Source organism: Poecilia formosa, unplaced genomic scaffold (assembly GCF_000485575.1).
Source record: "Poecilia formosa unplaced genomic scaffold, Poecilia_formosa-5.1.2 Scaffold13, whole genome shotgun sequence".
Classification (NCBI taxonomy): domain Eukaryota; kingdom Metazoa; phylum Chordata; class Actinopteri; order Cyprinodontiformes; family Poeciliidae; genus Poecilia; species Poecilia formosa.
In genome coordinates, this window is record NW_006799952.1 from 2,698,992 (window position 1) to 2,720,420 (window position 21,429).

A 21,429-nucleotide genomic window follows, 5' to 3' on the forward strand; every position below is an offset into this window, starting at 1 on the left:
GTCTGCAAAGCCTTATCATCTTTTTCACGAAGCTGATGCTGAGAAAGGCAAAAGCAATACTCATGAACGTGAAAAACAGTTGAACATGAGCTCCATTTCAATGTTTGCCCATCTCTTATTATAAAGCATAATACTAAGTTTTGCATGAGTATTTATACGCTTTGAGCTTTCCCACATTGTTTGACCTGCTAAACTAAGTGTTAAAGAACCACAACATGCGTCTGTCTACGTGATTGTTTTAAAGTGCCATCAAAAGAGAAAATACTGCAGTATCTGTAACAGAGCTAGTAGGTTTGAACCCAACAGACATTAAATGTATTGTAAAGGATAACTTTTTATACTTTAAAATAATTTTCTGAATTTTTATCTGCTTTTTTAAATCAGTATTTGTCCATTTTTAATTTTTTTCTTTTCCGTTCACCAAGAAAGGTTCTGACTGTTCTTCCTGCTTAGGTACTGAACTGCATTTCAAATCACCTGGCCTTCTTGGAGTCTCTGGATGGTGTCCTGGAAGGAGTGCCATCTGGGGATTCAGTGGGGGGCTTCATGTCGATGTGGGTGATGATGATGTTACCTGCAGAGCTTGATCGGGGAGAGTGGCCTTGCTGATCTGAACTCAGTTGCTGCTTTGTTATTGGACTTTTGTGTGAGGCACGGAATAGCAATAACAAACACCATCTTCAAGCATTTGGTTGTTTATAAGTGTACTTGGTACCAGTCCACTTTGGACCAAAGGTCGTTGATCAGTTTTGTAATCATATCATCAGACATCTGGAGGGGCAGAGCTATCAACTGATCACTGTCTGGTGATAGGCTACCGGGCAGATCTGGTAAACACAAATGAGGGGGGTGAACTAGGAACATATGGCCAAGGAGCCTCTCTGAGTGATCTTCAATTCACTTCTCTGGGAGAATTTCTTTTATGTACCGAGGGAGATTGGGGAAATGGGATCCAAATGTACCACGTCCAGGATTTCCATTACAAATGGAGGACTTCAGGTCTTGGTCGTCTTTGGGGACTCCTGAATCAGCTTCTGTGGTTGCAAAAGCAAACATTTGGGAATGGGAGAAATTCAAAAAGGCTACCAAGAGAGACTTTCATTTGTATTATTTTTGACCTTTCAGTGAGTGAGAGAAAGAGAATGGAAACGATCACGAGCTACGTAGGCTTTGGAGTGGAAACTGTGACTCTGGACTGAGGACAATGTCAGCAGCGAAACAAGCACTTTGAGGATCTTCTCAATCCGATCAGCCACCATGTCCTCCTAAAGACTCGGGAGAATGAGATTCCACTACTGTGGCAGAAGTCTCTGAGGAAGTTTAAAAGCTCCTCAGTGACAGGGTGCCAGATGTGGATGAGATTTGGCCTGAAATCTTGAAGGCTCTGGACAATGTGGGGCTGTCATAGTTGACACTCCTCTTCAATGTCACATGGAAGAATGTAATAATACATTTGGAGTGGGAGATAGGGTTGTGGTGACAATTTTTAAGAAAGTGGCATTATCCAACTGACAATTCAAGATCCAGGAGTAACACTGTGGTTTGCTGTTCAACAATCACTAATATATATTATTATATCACAATAACTCTCTCTCTCTCTCTCTCTCTCTCTTTTAGGATTCCCTCATCCTGGAGAAGAGTGACATGCACCACCCAGTCTGCTCCTTCCAGGATGACTTCCAAGAGTTTGAGATGATTGATGATGAAGACGAGGATGAAGAGGATGAAGAGGATGAAGAGGAAGAAGTTGACCCTGATGCACCCCCGTCTCCCTCTGCATCTCCTCCTCCCTCCCCTACCTTGGGCACTCTGAAGAGCAGACCCACCACGTTGAATCTTACCACCGCTGTGTCGCAGGTATGCAGATTCAGTATTTAATCACCCAGAACGCACCAACCTCAAGTAAGCTCTTTCTATTAGCCACATACAATCTTTTATAATACTGGATCTCGTTCACTAGGATTCGTTGAACAACAACAGCAGTCTGTCCCCAAAGAAAGGAAGTTGGCAAGACTCTTTACGCAATCCAACTTCACAAGGTGAGCTCATCACATTATCTGTAAAGCACTTGATGGAAATTGTTTTATTGTACAAAGCAAAACATAGTGAATATGAAAAATAAATACTTCCAACTCTTCACTGAAGTTCAGTTAGCTTTGAACTGACAAAAGTAGGACCTTTCCTACTTTCAGGTTGTCTGTCTCCAACCCACTCATGCTTGGACGATGGTAGCCATGTGACAGGCCAGTGCAGAGCCTCTCCACTTTCCCAGGCTCCAGGGTTGCAGAGCAAAGGTACTCCACCAAAACAAGCAGGGGAGGGCGGGAACCCCCAGTCTCCTCATAGGCCCCTCCTCTGCGACATGGAGGGCAACAGACGGGAAAGGCCAGAATATGGTAACACGAAGGCCAGCCCATCAAGCTTGAATTTCATCCCCATTTACATCGGTGTGATGTAGTGCTGTGTTGTGGATTTGATTTAACGTACAACTTGAAAAATCATTTAGCTTTTTTTTTTATATAGGCCTTTGCTTATATTTTGTTTTTAATGAATATTGATCAGTTTAAATCAGAGATTAGCCTTTATTTTTCTCCAGCATGTTTACATTTCTCTATCTCAGCTCCTTAGATTGTTTACCTTTTATCTCCGTTTCATCATCATCAACTTCATTAAAGTTGCAAGTGCTGTGTTTTTTGTGTTTACCATGATTTCTTTCTGCAACACTATTATCTTTACAGGATCATTTGGTCAGCACAGGTCCAACCCATGTCCTTCAGAGTTTACTGACCCAAAGGCAGACCCAACAATCCAGACAGCCAGAGTACCCTCTGTAGACGAGCACTCCCAGTGTTCAGACACAGAGGTGGACCATGACCTCAACAGTGACCATAACCATAAACACTCAAACCGGCGTGCCACAGACACTTATACAATCACCAGCGAGTCTGGTATGGAACCAGAAAACGATCCTGACCCAGATGGCACCAGTCATTGTTTATCATCCACGGCTCCCATGGGAGGAAATGAGGGTGCTGATACACCCTTGTCTGATGAAGAGCTGGAGAAGGACTTTGAAGTGGAGTTCATTTGCAAGGAGGCCTATGACATGGTCTGCAAGGAGAATCAATCGTCTTATGTTGAATTCCCTTCGATTGAGCCGTCTGAGCCCGCATCTTTCTCCAGCTATCACTCGTCAAGGCGCTCAGAAGCTCCAGACCAGTCCATCCATTCAGATACTCAAACAGTTTCTGCTGTGGAGCCAGCGGCTAACGATTCAACCTCCCCATCCTCAGACCCAGGGATAGCAGACATGAACCAGCAGGGTTATGTAACTTCAGACCAGGACAAGGACCTTAGCTCTCCAGGTTCTGATTCTGACGTTGAAGGGGAACTGGAAGCAGCATTTACTTGTGGGGGTCCTGTGGTTTCCAACATGATCTCCTCTATTTCAGAAACAGAGTTGGACTTGACAAGTGATGAGAGCAGCAGTGGACGTTCGTCTCACCTTACCAACTCAATTGAGGAGGCCAGCTCACCAACATCCGACCAGGAACTAGACCCAGATACCGAGTTAGAACAGGACAGTGGAATTGTTGGCCTCAAAACATCTCTGCTTTTGGGCCAGCGTGATCCAATCAAAGAAGACTCTCTTCTACCTTCTCCTTCCCCTAATCCCTCACCTACTATCGCCACACCCTCACTTGTTGGTTCACCCATCTTACCTCCTGAGTCCTATGATGATGGTCAGGCTCTGATGGGGATGCAGAGTGTGGATGATGAGCTGGCTTGTGAGCACCATGCCGATCCAGATGAGACGCTGCCTCCAGCCCAGTGCTGCGACGATCGTCTGTCCAGACCAATGGTGCTCGAGATAGAACCAGACCATGGCCTGGAGAGTTTCAAACGCTCCTTCTACCTGCCAGTGGGGCCCAGACTAATGCCATGTGCAGATGAGTATGATGAAACAAGTGAGGGGGAGTCCGAATCAGAGAGTGAAGATGACCTAAGTGAGAATTCAGACTCCCCATGGCTTCTTAGTAACTTAGTGAATAGGATGATTTCCGAGGGCTCATATCCAATTAGTTGCCCTGAAGAGTGCTTTAGGAGGAAGGCATCTGTGTCTGATACCATCTCCCCATCTTCCGATATTGGAGATGGAGATGATTTCAATGATGAGACCCAGGATAAGAAAGCAGAAATAGAAAGGTCACAGGAAAGGGAAAAAGAAGGCAAAGGCTACAGAAAAGAGATGTTGGAGCCAGGAGCAAGTTCTCATCTCTATATGAGCAACCCTACTGCTGATACTATAAGCCCACTGATTTTAGAGCGCTGTGCAAATCTAGAGGAGGAAACCACCTTGTATACCAATATAGACTGTGACAAGAACTCCACAGAGAAGCTATCAAAGAATGCTGGGAGACCAGAGGACGAAGAACCTAATAACGACTTAATGATGGAAGGCAGAAGGGATTTAGACTCGCCCAGCCTCAGCGAGAGTGTGATAAGTGACAAGGACGAGGGGCGGGAAACTGAACCCAGGCCAACAAGTCGTTCATCTGCATCTCTTGAGCGAATCACAGAGGTCAAAAACAGTCTGACGCTCGACATACCGACCGCTCAGACCAATCGCTGCTTTAGTCTTACCTACTCCACTGACAATGATGAAGAGGAGGATGATGGTGACTCTTATTCTTTCATGGGTAGCATGAGGAATCAATCGTATGGTGGTAGTGATTTAGAACTCGACAGCTCACCACCGATTGATTCCAGTGTGCACAATCATCCGTTACCTGACCATGACCTCCCACTGTGTGAGAAAGACCTGATTCTCAGGCAATCGAATGAAGATGATGGACTGGCTTATGACTCCATGAAGTACACACTTGTGGTGGATGAGAATACAACGCTGGAACTAGTTAGCCTTCGGCGGTAGGCCTAACATTGTTTGAAAAATGAGAAAATAGAGTACAAAGTGACCTTCAATTTTATCTGTGATCAACCTTTATTTCTTGCTGTTTTGTCCTTTTAGATGCACCTCAGTTTTGAGTGATGACAGTGAGCTGTCTACCTTATGTGATGAAGAGCCATTGGAGACTGGCAAGGTGGGCTACAGGCACGACAATGAAGGGATCAGGCCAGAACTTTTGAGCTCTTCGGAGGACTCCTCTCCAGAGGCCGATCTGCCATTTTCCAAGAAGTTCCTAAATGTGTTCGTCAACAGCACCTCCCACTCCTCAAGTAAGCGGCACAAAAAATAATAAATATTTTAATAGATTCTAAGCTAGCTTTTATTACTTTTTTTCAAAAGGCAAACATTTTAGCTCTTTTTAAACACAGTAGGCATAAGGAAATTCTGTAGATCTGAATCAACTACCCCTTTTATGAATATTTTGCGTTAAAAGTTTAACATATTGCTGCCTTCACAGTAGGTACCCTATCCTACTGTGAAGGTACCTCCTTAGTACTAAACGTAAAAAGGGGGGGGAGTATTTCCTCAACAGCATTTATTATGTTTTCTGACTTTACTGCATTAACACCTCCCATCTACATATTTCGCTGAAAACAGAAAACAGACATCCACAGCAAAGGGATTCACAGCAACAATAAAAAAGTGAAACAAGATGTTTGCACTGAGCAAATGAAATAACACTTTCCTGATTATATCAAAATGAGTCATTTATAATTTTTCTGTCTTCCATGCAGGCACAGAATCCTTTGGACTTTTCTCATGTACCATCAACGGAGAGGAGCGGGACCAGACACATAGAGCAGTGTACAGGTGAACTTTTAGAGTTCCTGCAAACAGATAAGTGAAAAAAGAAAGTATAAACTATCCAAAACATTGCCACATGATTCGTAAATGTATAAACCCAGAGCATTAAGTTGGAAAACTCTTGTACAGAGAAATTAAATGTGAATAATGTGGTTGACTATGTTCTGAGGCAATCATCAACACTTAGGAGAAGAGAAAATGTAATGGTTACTTGTAGAACTGGGTGGTGTTGGGTGGCTGACAACAATGAGATCAGCTGCCACGCATCTCCAAACTAAACAAAATGACGAGGAAAGCCCAAAACGGCCTTCACTGTGCAAGAGAGGTGTTCTTTCTCCATTCCTCTGTCCACAATGGAAGACCTTATAGAAGCAAACGCAGCGTTTTACAACAATATCATTGTTTTGTCTGTGCCTTGTACAGGTTCATTCCTAGACATGAGGATGAACTGGAGCTGGATGTGGACGATCCTTTATATGTGGAGGAAGAAGAAGATGACTATTGGTACAGAGGCTACAACATGCGGACAGGAGAAAAAGGGATCTTTCCTGCCTTCTATGCCCATGAAGTCATAGGCCAGTCCAAAGAGTTGCTGAGTGAGTGATGACATGCATCTGCAGTACTTTTTAACATTTCACTGAACTAAGGATTACAAAAGCGTAACACATTTGTTTTGCCCTCCGTAGGCCTGAAAAGGAATCCAGGGTGGATTGAGACGTTCAATGTTCAGTTTTTGGGTTCTGTTGAGGTTCCTTACCACCAAGGCAATGGCATTCTCTGTGCTGCAATGCAAAAGGTGAGAAAAATGAAAAATATTAAAGTAAAGCATACATACATTCCTTACTGACACACATAAACACCCTGGTTATGAACATGGATGTCAAATTAACTTTGACTACATATTTTGCTGAAAACAGAAAACAAACATCCACAGTAACAATAAACAAGCAAAAAAAAAAAAAAAAAGTGATACAAGATGTTTCCACTGAGCAAATGAAATTTTCCTGATTGTTAGGAAATCAGGAATCAGTGTTCTCTTTCCAGATTATTTTCAATATATTTTAAGAACTGGTATTTTTAAAACAAGTTTCAGTTTATGGTGGATTTTCTCTAATCCATTCTGAATCAGTGATACAAACACATTCACAAACATAACTGTGCTTCCACCTGTGTTTGGATAAATGATCTTAAGTTAAGAGAGACACCATACATTTTTGTAGTTAGGAACAAGTACTTCTACTACAACCATGCTTTCATTTGGCACGGCATTCTCATCTTTGAAAACCTTCAATACAGATGGGGCCCAGAACAAGCAGCCAACAATCCCAAAGACATTATAGCTATTTTTAAAGGCTTCCTGGATGTCCTCCCCAATGTGATGACCTCAAATTATGGACCATGCTTAAAAGCTCAGTTCATGCCAGGAAATCGACCAATTTAAATGAGCTCAACCAATTCTGCTATAAGGAGTTGATAGCTACAAAAAGTATGTGGTTTCTTTGCAACTTGAGAAGGAATAATATACTAAATATCAGTGGAGATGTATATGTTTAGTTGAGCCTGTGTTGATAAGTTTGAACCTATGTGAATTGAGTAAAATTTGCATTAAATTCAAATGTGTGTCCACATATCTTGATTTTAAATTTTATTGAAGTTGTACAATCATTCCACCTTGAGGAACAAAATAAAAGCAAAAAATAATATAGGTCATCAATAATAGCCACAATTAATGCAAAGTTCACTCTGTAGATCACAAGCTTATGTAAACTTCTGACCGACACTACATACTTACCAAACACCACCCTGAAAAACTATCAATAGCCTCATGAACACGCTTTTTGTCATGTAGATTGCGATGTCGAGAAAACGGACGGTACATGTGCGACCTCCTTCTCTCTGCGAGCTGGAGATCAGCTTGCAAGGAGTTAAACTAATCATGAGTTTGGACGACGAATATGACACCCTTGATGAGGTACGGATGAATAAATACATGAGACAGAACATCCATCTTGTGCAGAGTAATTTTACTTCCCTCATTAATCTACAGTCTTGTTCTAAATTCTGTCCATCTTTCTCTTCTCATCCCCAGTACGACAGATGTAGTCACTTCTTCCAGATGAAGAACATCTCTTTCTGTGGATGTCATCCGAGGAACAACTGGTAAGCAAGGCCTCCCGCCCTCCGCCCTCTTGTTTTTACTGCACACTAACACCTGACTGATTGCATCATGTTGCTCTCATCTCTCTGCAGCTACTTTGGCTTCATCACCAAGCATCCAATGCTGAACAGATTTGCTTGCCATGTGTTTGTATCCCAGGAATCCATGCGGCCTGTGGCTGAGTGTGTCGGGTGCGTCTGTATTATTAAAATGTTGATTAATGCAATCCAACAATGATCGAGAAATGGTGAAATTGTTTTTGTGTCTGTTAAGTCTCATTTCAACGAACTAGGAAAAGGGCCCAATTTATCACTTTATCTTGGTTTAAAATTTATCAGTTTATCTCTGTAATATAAATGACCAAGAGTGCATTTTATTTACCTATGCTAAAACAATGCTCTTAAGTAAGGGTTAAAACAGTTCCTATGTTTCAAACAAACATCCGAGCTGGTTCCAACCAACCAGTAAAAAGTAGTTTTATTGTTCCTGGAAAACTGTGAAGAATCAGTGAATGAGATCTAAGTGTAAGTTCTAATATTTGTCCATTTTACTTTTTCTATGTCGTAAGGTACTAGCATAAGTAAACTAACTCCTCTTTGATAATAGATGTAGATCATACAGTACTGTAAAAATGAAAAAAACAAAAAGATTGGTAACTTATAGCGTGTTCTCGTACTGCTTTTTTTTCACAGTTAAATGTTTCAGATCAGTAAACTAATTTTAATATCTAATAAAACGACCTGAAAAGACACAAAAGGATTTTTTTTTTATCAAAAGAGGGGGAAATATCTATCAAAGCAATAACTCCCATGTAATATTTGCAACAATTACTTTTGACCATCTGTTCTTGAATTTCTCCGTATCAGAATATGTTGTGTTTTTTTGTTGTTGTTGTTTTTTAGATCTTTTAGTTGCATGCTAAAAGACTGTAGTGTGAAGCACTTTGGAATCAAACATTAAAAGTCAGAAGCGATCAATTTTTGTCCCACCCTAGTTTTAAGTGGGCAGGAGGTGACAACTTAAAAGATTGCAGCATTTCCCACATCTCATTCAGCCACTGTATGTCTGAGTATTTAAAGACGCAGATACGTCGCTGTCTGTGAAAATATTAAGTTCCGACAGCGAGGCTCAGTTTTACCTATCGGCTTCTCATGCTGCCTTCTGTAGACACAATAACAAGACCTGAGCCTAAGCATGACCAGTGTTTTTTTTTTTTTTTCACATTTATATTTTTTGTGCTATGGTACCTGGGCATTCATTCTAAAACATCAAGATGCTAAAGCGAATTTTAAAATGTAACACCAGTCCCCATGTCTGTTTTTTTTTTTCTCTTTTTTCTGCAGTCGAGCCTTCCAAGAGTACTACCAAGAACACCTGGAGTACGCCTGCCCTACCGAAGACATCTACCTGGAGTAGACGGAGCTCACATTACGACCCCTTTCCTCTACAGCTTGTGTACATTGGTTAAGTTTTCCACCAGAGGACACTGTCAGTCTTTCTTTACTTTTATTTACGTTCCTCCAGGATCACTGTAAAATATTTTCCTGCATCCTTCTCAAACTGGGATCATCGTTTCTACAGTAAGCTATTTATTAGACTGATTTCATTCATCCATTTTCCCGTTGATTTCCCTGATTGCCTGTTTCTTTTACCGTTTTTTTTCTATGATATAAAACTAAAAAGCTGAGCACCTGTTTATTTAAAAAAAGTTATTGATTTGAACTTACATTATACCTACTACGGCTGTATCACTTCTCAATGCATGGCTGGTAGGGTTGCTGCACACTGACACCAACAAATACACATATCCAAGTGAATGATAAGCAGCTCAATAATCGTAAGGGAATGGTGTAGAATCAAAAGGTTTGTAAATATCTTTTTTTTGTTTGTTTTTTTGTTTTTGGTTTAAACAGCTAACTTGCTTTGTACTGAAGAAAATGTTGGAGTCGATTAGAGAAAGTTAGCGGCTCTTTTATTCAACCTACTCCCTGCGTCTCGTACAAGATAAAGTGTGTGTTGTAAATACGTGTATAGAAAGTAGACAGACATACATTGCCTCATTGAATTTGATTGGGAACACAGACGGGACTGATTTTGCTATAGATTTCAATGTGGGTAAAAAAAAAAAAAAGTAATGAAACAATGGCTTGCTCTGACGGGAAAACACCAGATGTAAAAGTGGAATAAGCTTGGAAAAGTTGACTTGGAACTAACTTTTAATGCTATTAGCTCTGCAGATATTTTATTCACATTGGATTAGATCCAGTAACTGTCTGAATCACATAACAGCATTGATTTTCCCTCCTGTCCTGACCTGACCGTTGTCTTGCTTGTTGACGTTTTACCACAAGTAGCTTTCATGGCAAATTTACCGAAGCCCAAAAGTGCCACAATTCAATTAATAAATACATTGTTTTGTAGATATTTATACACGTAATAATTCAAAGAAAAATAAATGCATTAGATTAATTAACAAATATATCTTGTATTATTTTCAGTGTTTTAACAAATTCAAACTTAGAAGTTTGCTTTTATTATATGTTAAAAGGATATGTAATTATCTTAGAGTCTGTTTCATTTAGCTTTGTAGCTCTGTTTTTCAGGACCCCTTGAATTTATTTTTATCTTCCTGTCTAACCCATCGAAGGACAGGAACAAACACTGCTACAGGCAAGATGACCGTTGTTGTTGTTAATCATTTAGACATTACAGACTATCCAGAGTAATAACATGATTTGTTTTTATAAATCTATTTATCATTGATAATCTTTTTATAATACTGTTATTATTGTCTATCCATACATTATCTAACATGCTTATTTTTAGTGGGGCTGTGAGGGGTCCTGGTGCCTATCTCCAGCGGTCAGTGGGGCAGGACAATGCAGAGAGTCTGCATGCAGAGGTAAAACATGCAAACTCCAAGCAGAAAGACCCCGGGATTCGAACCCAGGACCTTCTTGCGGCAAGGCAGCAGTGCTGCTATGTGTGTCACTGTGCAGCCTTTTATTATTATTCTTGCTTTCAGTATTATTCTTATTTTTTTTTTCAACTTGAACTGTAGCACTGGAAATATAAAATAAATATTTGGCACAAAACAAATTACTTTTTATTAATGGTTTCAATTTAGATTTGGGTATTAATATATTATTGACACATTAATATATTACACATTTATTGATTTAATTAATGCATTTATAAAAAAACATATAAGATCATATTTTAAATATTTATCAAATAAAATATTTATTAATTAGATTGTGGCATATTTGAGCCAGACAAACGAAATCTCACAATTAAACCTGCAAAATCTGCTTTGCTGGAGTGTATGTGATTTTCAGGTCAAAGATAGCTGGACGCCCCCTCCGACCCCGACAAGCCATATTCTCAATGTTTTGACTGAATTATCGTGGTTTTGGGTGATGTGTTAGCCAACATTTTGTTTTATTTTGAAATTTCGGAAAGAGACTAGTTCGAACAGTGGCTGCATGTCAGTGACACAGTAAACTGCTATTGCTTGGTCCAGGTGTCAGTGAAATCTAACCTTTTCTTAGAGCTTTAAAGAGAGTTTTTATAGTCGTGTAAACTACAAAATAGTCACCGGTTCCCCGTATTTATTTAATGCTTCTAGGCTTGTTAAAGATGAAACAATGCACTCAATAATCTCCGCCGGTGTTGACACTGCGGAAACATATATTTTTAGATAGGAGAAGACGGAGGTACACCTAAAAACGAAACGGGCACCGCAGTCATCTGTTATTTGAAACTCAGGCTTCCAGCGGCAAACATTGCTCTTGTTATCTTAGCCAGATATTTCGCGTCTTTCTCTGCTACGTTCAGTCATGATAAAGAACACACTCCCGACCTGAAGGATTTCAGTGGTATATGTCGACATGGCAGGGGTGAGGGTTTTATCTACATATATATCGCTGTCAGTTAGGTCATGTATATACAATAGAAAATCTAAGTGCTGTGTCCTTTATGTTGAGTATGTTGACAAAATGAGTATGTAAAATGATTTAAAAAATTCATTATTTAAAAAAAAAAAGATCACAACCAGACAAAAATCCCTAAAAACAAAGAAAAGACTTAAATCTACGTGATCTGCAATAATTTAATTTGAATGTGTTACGTTTCGCCACTCAGGTGGAACTTTCCTGCTGGCTCCATAGTTTCTACACAGACAGGCTTCGGCAGCACACTTAGGGCACATCTGTGAGCTGTGGGGCCACCAGAGTGCGAGAGCGACCCTCCGCACCACGTTAACAGTGGAGTTAAACCCACTCAGATACTCAGATGCCACTGGAAAACTATCGTATCGCGTCTTGCCCGTTGTGGTCATCGCCTCTGAGCAAAAACAGCGTGATCCATCTCTGATCTATGTATCTACTCGCTTCTGACTACGTTTTCTATCTTGTTCCAGCCGAGTTAAAAACCCCGTTCTCTTCAAAGCAGCTCCACTAAAGCAGCCTTTGAGGATGGTCTAGTCCCATATAGCCACTGAGAAATACAGTTAAACCAAACTTTTGACTTTATTACTTCAACGAGATTCAGCACTGTATACCTAGAGCAAAAACAGTATGTGGAAAAAGCCAACATAACCTATCTTGTATCTTTAAAAAATTCAAGGAAAACTTAAGAAAAATTGAAAAACAACAACAAAAAAATCACTCTGCCTTGTCATGGGTTTGGTCTTATGAATAAAATATATGCTTGATGTCTGAAACTTTTTTGTCGTCTTTATTGAGCTTCACATAAATTTTATTTTGTAGGAATGTTAAGGTGAACATTTTTGTACAAATATTCAAACATTTGTATTCAAGTTGGGAAACATACAGTACCAAAAGACATCAATGTTAATCAGAAGAAAATTTCCTCATTGAGGAAAATATTATAGTATGATTAGTGCAAAACCCCACATGACCTTAATGTCCTCTGATCTTTAGATTTTAGGATCAATTCAGTGAAATATGTCTCCTCCCACCTCGTCTTCACAAACACCCCCAAAGCCACCAATCAGCAGTGGCAGCAGGTGGGCTTGGGGCTACACCCAGGACTGCAGCAGGGCTCAAGATCCGGGTTCTCTCCCTTTGATATCTGGCTTTCTCCAAAGATCATGGTCGCCTCAAACTGCGCCTTGACTTTCTTTATCTGCACCAGCACGGCTTGGATGTCGGGTCTCTTGTCCAGAGGAAGAGGGTAGTGCTCCGAGGGGTCGGCCTCCAGGTCAAAAATGAGAGGTGGATTATGGACCTTGAGGACCGCAAAATCGGAACAATCTTGGTCGGGGGTGGTAGCACTGTGGGTGGCGCCTAATGGGGAAAAACAGTAAAAGAAATCAGCAAGTTTCAGATTAACTGCATAACTCTTGGGTTTTTCTTTCTTAAAAAAATGCTATTGTATTGAAAATACCTACTTCATATGTTTAAGAACAGACAAATACTTTGTGCTATAAATAATATTTACCATTTTAAGAACATTTTTATTTGTCAAAATATTATCCCAATTAACATCTTTCTGCAAATACTGCTAGCAGGAAAGAACCTTTTTGAGGATCACAGATGGACCTTAGAATGATTTGGACATGTTTTGACATCCCTGCTTTATTCTTCATTTCTATAGCTTTTGACGTCTATAGCAACATTCTCAACATCCCCCTTCAGTAAAGCTCATTAAAATAAAAGATTGTGCACATCAACTGGACATGTTTCTAAATATGATAAGATGGTATGAGAAAAGATGAAGCTTTTCCATTTGTTAACTCACAGCAGAATACAACCAAACACTTACAGATATAAACCGTGCAAATCAATGAGCTGTACAATTCTGAAGGTTTTTACATTTTAACTGTGTCCAGGATTTTGGTGTAATTTATTTAGATTTCTGTCTAGTACGAATAGTAAATAATTCACGCACATTGACGGTCCCGTTTTTTAAACCTTTTTTGAATAAAGTTGTGGGATACATTAACAATCAATGACTAAAAGTCATTATTTAAACAGACTGATGAAACCATTCATATTTCACACAAAAAATTGCTTTACACTCAGTATACTCTGTGTGCTTTGGGTTCTACCTCTTGTGTAAAAGTGGGCCTTGTACTTTCCCAATCTTACAGCAAACAGGCCGTATTTTTCATTAGGATCTATGGGGTAGAACATCATTGCCTCCCTTTTACTCTGCAAAACAGAGAATGAGATCAAAGACACATATTATGCTTAAGTCAGCCTGGTTTAAAAAAATCGCTCTTTAATTAAAGAACACAAGAGGACACAGCTGTCACCTTTCCTTTGTGAAAGAGGAGATCTGTCATATCAAACCCATCCAGTATCACCGGGGGAAGCTTGGCTCCAGCCAGACTCGCAATGGTTGGGAGGATATCCAGAGTGCTGGCCATCTCATGGGTCACCCCTTAACAGAAACAGTCCAGAAACAGAGCCGCTGTGACTGCAGGCTCATTACAATAAATGCTTTCATAGTGACAGGAGATGACTAAGAAGATAAAAACAAAGTTAACCCTAGCAGTAAGGTAAGGTGAGGTAATTTTATTTATATAGCAGATTTTCAGCAACAAGGCAATTCAAAGTGCTTTACATGAGTTAACAGGAAACACAAACAAAATAACAAACCAAAGGAAAGAAAAAAAGGAAAGAAAAATAATCTACTGTTGTTCTAAAGTATGTAAACTAAGTGCTCCTGTTCAGGGTTGCTAAGTATCTAATTCCATTTCTAAATAGTGAGTACTCTACAGTTTCTGATAAAATAAGCTAAAGAGTGACTGATCTAATTCCTTTTCTGGGTTAAAGTGAGTACTCCGCAATTCTAAGTTTGTTCTAAATCCTTTTCTGGGTTAAAAGTAATATAAACTAAGCAGTGACTGTTCCTGTTAAGTATTTCTGGATTTCAAGTTTGTAGTTATTCTAATTCTAATTCTGATTCCATTTATGGGCTGTATAATATTGATCTAAATAGTGCGTACTCCACAATTTCTGATATTACTAATAAACTAAAATAATCATTTTCTGGGTTAAATAGAGAGTACTCCACCTAAAACAAAAAAAACAAACAAGAGGAAAGGACACATTAGGGCAAATGGCAACATTCAGACAAAACAATGGGCAAAACAAAGACACGAGTGAAGGGGGTGACGTCAAAGGGCCATAAAGCCACGTTACTAAGCCTCCTGGCAAAAAATATAATGACTATATTTATGAGCAGTGTGCTCATAAATATAGTCATTAAGGTAATTTATGATGTGTGACTAAAACCAGAAAAACATCAGAGGTGAGAAGAGGTAGTTTGTCCTTACCTGGTCTGATGACCCCTGGCCAGAATGCAATGGCTGGCTCCCTCATGCCTCCATCATATGTTGTACCTTTGCCACATCTCAGTGGGCCTGAGTTTCCACCACGCGACATACGCATCAGTTCAGGCCTACACACACACACACACACACACACACACACACACACACACACACACACACACACACACACACAGAGAGAGAGAGAGAAATAATACTCTGTTTAATTATATCAAACATTGCTGAGATTGTTTACAAGTTTTCAGTCTCTTCAAAAATGATGTGGGTAGACAGGGTTACATCACAGGAGAACAGATCTCTGTTTGTAATCACTGCTTCTGTAATGTGCAAGTGATGCTGTAACATTAGAAATCACATGTTTTGAGGGTCTCACTTCTCCTTCTTGCTCTATAAAAAGTGTCTGTCAGTTCATAGCACAAAACTTCCTGAAATGTTTTTTTTTTTTTCAGCTATGCTAAAAGAACATGTTTTTAATCATTTGTTCAAGTTATTTTATGTGGCTAAGTTCATCAGTCGATTCTCAGAACAGAGCAAAAGCCATCTAATGTATCACTCTACCTCCCTAACGGATCTGCCTTAGCAGTACATGAGAGTTATATTATTCCTAAACCATTTTCAAGTGAGAGATGGACATTAACGCTCAAAACGACAACAAAAATGAAAGGCGAGCCCTTGTCACATTTTTCAGGACTTACTACAACAGTGGGTTGCATTTTTTAAACACAGTAAGAGAAAAAGGACAGGTACTTCTGTATTACTGTAAAATATCTGCAAAAAAGGTGCATGTCTTTAACATCTCTACTCTTTTTCATTTCTTTACCACAACAACCGACCAACCCATTGTCAGCAGTGAAGAACACAAGTGTGTTGTTGATCACGCCCATCTGTTCCAGCGTCGCTATTAGGTTTCCTATTGTGCTGTCAAACTCAAAGAGGGCGTCACCAAATGGACCTCTCAGAGAGTGACCTGCTGCTCTGGTACCAGCATACTGAGGGTAGTGAGTGTGCTGAAAAAAAAAAAAAAGCATGATGGAAAATATAATCCAAATATAGCTAAAAAATACGAAATACTACGTGTATAGAAAAAACTACAGATTTTAAAATACATTTGGTCCTGCTGGAATTGTAAAACACTCTTGCAGTTAAATGTGAGCGAATAATACTATCTTTAGTTTGAGCAAACTCTCAAAACAGAAAAAAAAAAACACCTGAAGAGGAAAAACTCAAGAAGCTAAGCCTGCATAAAAATATATATAAAAAAGAAAAAGTTGTGTTTTGATGTTATTAAGAGCTTTATGGAGGCAACATAAAAACTAGGCAAATGACAGAAAAACCAATGAGTTTCTTGTGAAAAGTACACGTTTGATTTGTAACAGACGCATAATAAATCTAGAATCATACAAAATAAACTTCTTGGCTTGAGTCACTGAAGTTATTTAGTGATTCAGAGACAGTTATATTAATTACCCTTTCACTGTCTGCAACATAACTAAAGTGTACTAGAAAAAAATTATTGTCAAATCTCACATTGTTTTATTACTTACATGTGATGGGTAGTAGAGAAAGAAAGGCTGATTTTTCTTGACAGATGTGATTATAAAATTGGTTGCAAAGTCGCTGTATGACTTTTCCAGATCAAGGAAGTTGACTGGTTGCTGCTTGATCTTATCATTATGGACCAAAGGGACGGTTACTACTCCAACATCACAAAGTCCAAAGCACTTTACATCTGGAGGGAAACAGGTCAAGTTCTGGCATGGCCCCTGAGAGAAAAGCAGAAAAGCAGATTTAGATACAGATCATTTCAAATGTAATTTTTTTTTTTTTTTTTTTTTTTTTTTTTAGGTTTTGAAACTCTAACCTGGTCGTGAGAGTATGGGATTCCCAAGTACTGGTCAAACCCCTGTTGGGTTGGAAGAAATGTTCCATTGGCTCCATAGCCCAAGTGCCACTTCCCCACAGCAGCTGTGGCATAACCCAAAGGTTTCAACACCTCTGCAATGGTGGTCTCATTCAGTGGGAGACCCCCAATGGAGCCTGGGTAAAATACACCTGGAAAGATGCCTGAGCGGGTCTGGTAGCGACCTGTCAGCAACGATGCTCTGAGAAGCAAGCAATGAAATTGAGGTAGTTGGTTAATGCAATCCAGTAGGACATCTTTTAATAATGCAGGGAAATTAAAGCTGCAGAACGGGACAGAATTGGTATCCCAAACACTTGTTATATTATCAAATACACAATAAATTGCTTGTTGACCACCTTGTCATAAGGCGGTGGGGTACCTCGAGGGGCTGCAGACCGGACTGGTGCAGTAAAAATCTGTAAATCGAAGTCCTCCTGCTGCCAGGCGGTCCAGGTTAGGAGTCAGTGAACTCGGGTGTCCATAACAGCCCAAGTCCCCGAATCCCAGATCATCTGCGAAGAAAAGCACGAAATTCGGCGGTGAAGCAGAGCAAATGGACAAAACATAGAGAACAAGGCAGGTGAAGAGCAGGTAAGCCATTATGACCCGACATCAAACTCTGTAAAGAAAAGGAAGTGACTTCCAAAACAAAATCAGTGCGGCGTTTGTGGTGCCTCGGAAAAAGCCGAGAAGATTTTAAATCATGTAAAATGATTTAAATTGTTCTATGGTAAATTATAGACACCGAGATTAACTAACATTACAAATATCTTTGCGTTTAATTACTAGATATTTCCGTCTGTACTTAACTAAGCTTACTCATGCACTAAAAATCATTAAATTGGATTTCCAAATGTTTCGCTGACGAAGAACGTCAAAATAGAGAGTTGGCGTTTAGATTATAAATCAATGTTAAAAATCCCTGTCCAATAGTAACGGAAGGATTTAAAATATACTTAACTGAAAAAATACCAAGCTTTATAGAGACTCGTATTTATTTTTCTTCCTCTGAAGCAGAATATCCTGATTCAAAGAATACGCAAAAACAGGTCACATGGTTGGTCACTGTAGTTTTGAGTCGTGACGTCATAGGTTGATGGGATATGTAGTTTTTTTTTCCCTCACAACTGAACTGGACAAAGTAGATGGATTAGTTTTTTTCTGGTCCTGTCTGCAAAGCATGTTGATTTTATCCATGCATACCAACCATGCTTTTGACAGCTGGGTTTCTTATTCTAGAACAGTCCAGAATGTTTGCGATGTTTATCTGTTGTTAAAGTTAAGAGTAGAAGGTTTTGCCATGTCATATTGTTTGCTTTACAATATAGTTAACAATAATAAATTTGAATGATATTTACATACCGTCGTATACCTCCATTGTAATAATATACCTTATTATGCAGGGTGTGTAATAATGTAATAATGTATGGGGGTGCACAGTGGCACATTTGGTAGCAATATTGCCTCTATTGTCCTGAGTCTGGGGACTGTGAGGCAAATATGTCTCTCTAAATTGTATGAGTGTGTGTGTGTGTGTGTGTGTGTGCGTGTGTGTGTGTGTGTGTGTGTATATGCATGGTTGTTTGTCCTGCAATATGGACTGCAGACCAGTCCAGGGTGTTCCCTGCCTCCTGCCCAATGTTCAGTAAAGATAGGCACCAGCCCCTCTGCAGACCTGCAAGAATAAATGGGTACAGACAATGAATGGATAATAATAATTCACCTTTCTGTAATGAGCACATCATCATAAACTCCAACCCTAGTAATTAACAGGTTCCTTCTGTATCCAAATTTTCCACGATCTGCCTAGAATGAACTCTTTTGTTCACCCATGTCATCTAATATTTTGCTTTCCTCTTGAATAAAGTTAAGCCTGTTGGTGATGCTTTAGTCCACAGTTTTCCACTGATTCAGGCCGACATGTAGCCTATTCCTCAAACACAAGAAAAATAGACCATTGACAGTGTGGTGCAGAATTCATCGGCATGTGCAGAATTGGTTGTCACAGATGATTTTGGAACGTTAAAAGAATACAGGGCCTGTTTACTTTGTGTATTTTCAGGAGCAAACGTCAGTGAGGAGATGAGATGGTGAAGATTGAAAAGGGTACACCCCTGCATTTGCACAGGGTGGCATAATGCGAGAGCAAAAGAGAGATATGATTTAATTTGATCCTGCACTTATTCTCAAATACAGGCTTTGTGGGGTTTCCCTGCCTGATCACTCTGTTATGAAATTTTAAAATGTCTTATTTATTGGGGAAAGCAAATCATAACAAACAATTGATGTTGACATTTTAATGTTGGCTGTAGGTTGAGTTAGGTGACCAGCAGCTGTGGCTATGGCTTTAAAATAACTTTAGGAATTAATGTGTACCATTGCAATGTCTTCTAAAGTCATACATATACAACTCTGTGTGCCTTCATCTACCTTTCATTTGGCTTACATGCTGTCCACTGCCACAATCTAGCCTCGGGGAAATTGATGCTTTTGATTTATCATTCACTTTCACATCTCTCCACAGTGATGACCCAGATTTAGCAGCCGCTGTGCATTTGTGAATTTGTGTGTGTGGAAGTTGTGGAAGGTGGGAGAGAGGAACAGGAGTGTAGAGAAATAAAGTATCTAAAACGACAGAATGGGCGTAACGCTAACATCGCATTTATTTTCTGCTATTCTCTTTCAAGTAAAATGCTTTGTTGTTTCAAAAAGAGGATTTTATCAGCATAAATTTGATGCACACATCTTTGTGTTTCTCCAGCACTGTGTATGTTGTGATCTGTTAGCTACCACTAAACATCTGCGGTTATGTACATTGTGCACGCAGGGAGGTTGAAAAGGAATTAGCCGGGGCCATGCAGAAACATCACAGTGTCTGGGAACTTTTGAAGAACTATTTCACAGTTGGAGCTCCGCTCTTCTAATCTTCTCAAAGACAGACTCGTATAGAAACATCTCTGCAGGGGATGGTGTGACTGTGGAGTGTTGCAGAGGAGGCTCCCGTATTTCTGAACAGATGTCTTATTTAAAGCAAGGACAACTATTAAAGATTTCATACTCAGTAAGACCACCTGGATGATGAGTCAATAATTACTCCATTAGCCTTTTCTAGAAAACATAGTGGCTGCCATAAATAGGAGCGAAAGATGAATAATTACTGTTAAGGTTTTGAATCCATGAATTACCTGCGAGGTTGTTTTTCATTGGAGGTGTAAACATTTCATGAAGAAGAATAAGGAGAGCCACTGGGCATAAACAAAAGCTCATGCAGCCCCCTGGACGTGTTTTTAGTGTTTTTCGGTATGGGGATGACTGCTCTGACCTTTTCATGAATAGTAAATGAAAGTGAGTGTGAAGCAGCGAAAGCTGCGAAAGGCCTCTCAACCTTGTGTCTGAGTGCAGGTGGGTGTAAATCTGTGTGTTTCTGTGACCCAACACTAGTTACGCTCGCTGTATATGGATGTTTCCACAGGACGTTTTTGTAGCAAGTATGTACAATTATGTTTTATGCATTTTTCAGATTTGCATTGGAGTTTGAAATCTAAATCCCAGAGTCTGATAGAAGAGTGGAGAACAACAGAATTTAATTTGCTTGAGATTCAGAGAGAAGGTCTTCACAGTTGATAATGACTTGGGGAACCAATAGAGCAGAATAGAAATATCCTTTATTGTTCCAGAATGGGGAAATTTCTGTGCAACAGCAGCAAAATAAAAGGCAATCAAAGCAGGTAGATTAAAGCAATAAATAAAAAAACAGAATGAAGAAGAAAAATACTGTACAGTAAGGGCAAAATTTCAACATAAATATTGTGTAGGTAAAAATAAAATAAAAATAATGTGCCCTAGTCCAAAGGAATATGAATTTGAGTAGGTTAATTTACAAATGTACAACAGGCATGTGTATTTAAGCATTAAACAGACAATTTACAGTAAGTGACAATAAAAACTGTGCAACAGCAGAGATATGCTGATAGGAGAATATTACTCAGAATGAGTAAAGCTGTACAGATGCTAGAATATGTGTGAACCCTTATTGAGTTTGTTGGGAGCAGTGATGGTTATCAGGTCTGACAGCTGCTGAGTGGAAGGATCTCTGATAACGCTCCTTTGTGCATTTCGGATGAAGCAATCTGTCACTGAGGGAGCTCTCCAGCTGAGCAACAGCTTCATGTGTCGGGTGGGAGAATCTGTCCATCAGTGATGTGATTTTATAGCCAGAGTCCTTCTGTCTCCCACCACCTGCACTGGGTCGAGGGAGAGTCTTAGCACAGAGC

The 21,429-nt window shown here is 39.6% G+C and overlaps 2 protein-coding genes across 3 annotated transcripts in view; one reads left to right on the plus strand and one right to left on the minus strand.

Moving 5' to 3' along the window:
• Positions 1 to 10,062, plus strand: part of mapk8ip2 (mitogen-activated protein kinase 8 interacting protein 2) — a 28,578-nt gene extending 18,516 nt beyond the window's left edge. The window contains exons 3-14 of one of the 2 annotated variants that reach the window (XM_007545629.2): positions 1,618 to 1,857; positions 1,961 to 2,039; positions 2,193 to 2,294; positions 2,739 to 4,929; positions 5,030 to 5,238; positions 5,704 to 5,779; positions 6,197 to 6,369; positions 6,460 to 6,569; positions 7,623 to 7,745; positions 7,863 to 7,933; positions 8,024 to 8,122; positions 9,275 to 9,367. In XM_007545629.2, the coding sequence (XP_007545691.1) occupies positions 1,618 to 1,857; positions 1,961 to 2,039; positions 2,193 to 2,294; positions 2,739 to 4,929; positions 5,030 to 5,238; positions 5,704 to 5,779; positions 6,197 to 6,369; positions 6,460 to 6,569; positions 7,623 to 7,745; positions 7,863 to 7,933; positions 8,024 to 8,122; positions 9,275 to 9,347 (3,546 nt within the window). In that variant the 3' untranslated portion in view covers positions 9,348 to 9,367. Of the gene's footprint in view, positions 1 to 1,617; positions 1,858 to 1,960; positions 2,040 to 2,192; positions 2,397 to 2,738; positions 4,930 to 5,029; positions 5,239 to 5,703; positions 5,780 to 6,196; positions 6,370 to 6,459; positions 6,570 to 7,622; positions 7,746 to 7,862; positions 7,934 to 8,023; positions 8,123 to 9,274 lie in introns of both variants that reach the window. The other variant, XM_007545628.2, reaches the window with a different exon arrangement.
• A 1,303-nt stretch (positions 10,063 to 11,365) lies between these two features.
• arsa (arylsulfatase A) lies at positions 11,366 to 17,779 on the minus strand. Its single transcript, XM_007545626.2, has 8 exons — positions 17,535 to 17,779; positions 17,114 to 17,354; positions 16,797 to 17,015; positions 16,090 to 16,259; positions 15,238 to 15,362; positions 14,212 to 14,339; positions 14,005 to 14,107; positions 11,366 to 13,240 (listed from the first exon to the last, which is right to left on the minus strand). The coding sequence occupies exons 1-8, from the start codon at positions 17,753 to 17,755 to the stop codon at positions 12,945 to 12,947; spliced, it is 1,503 nt and encodes a 500-aa protein (XP_007545688.1). The 5' UTR covers positions 17,756 to 17,779; the 3' UTR covers positions 11,366 to 12,944.
• Positions 17,780 to 21,429: the final 3,650 nt, after the last annotated feature.

What these genes read in the sequence shown, in the direction of transcription:
- arsa (XM_007545626.2), bottom strand. Translation starts at nt 17,755, where the DNA reads ATGGCTTACCTGCTCTTCACCTGCCTTGTTCTCTATGTTTTGTCCATT. An exon ending in TTCTTCACTGCTGACAATGG is followed by an intron (nt 15,363 to 16,089) that starts GTTGGTCGGTTG and finishes GTGTGTGTGTAG; the next exon opens with GCCTGAACTGATGCGTATGT. An exon ending in GCCAGGGGTCATCAGACCAG is followed by an intron (nt 14,340 to 15,237) that starts GTAAGGACAAAC and finishes GTTTCTGTTAAG; the next exon opens with GGGTGACCCATGAGATGGCC.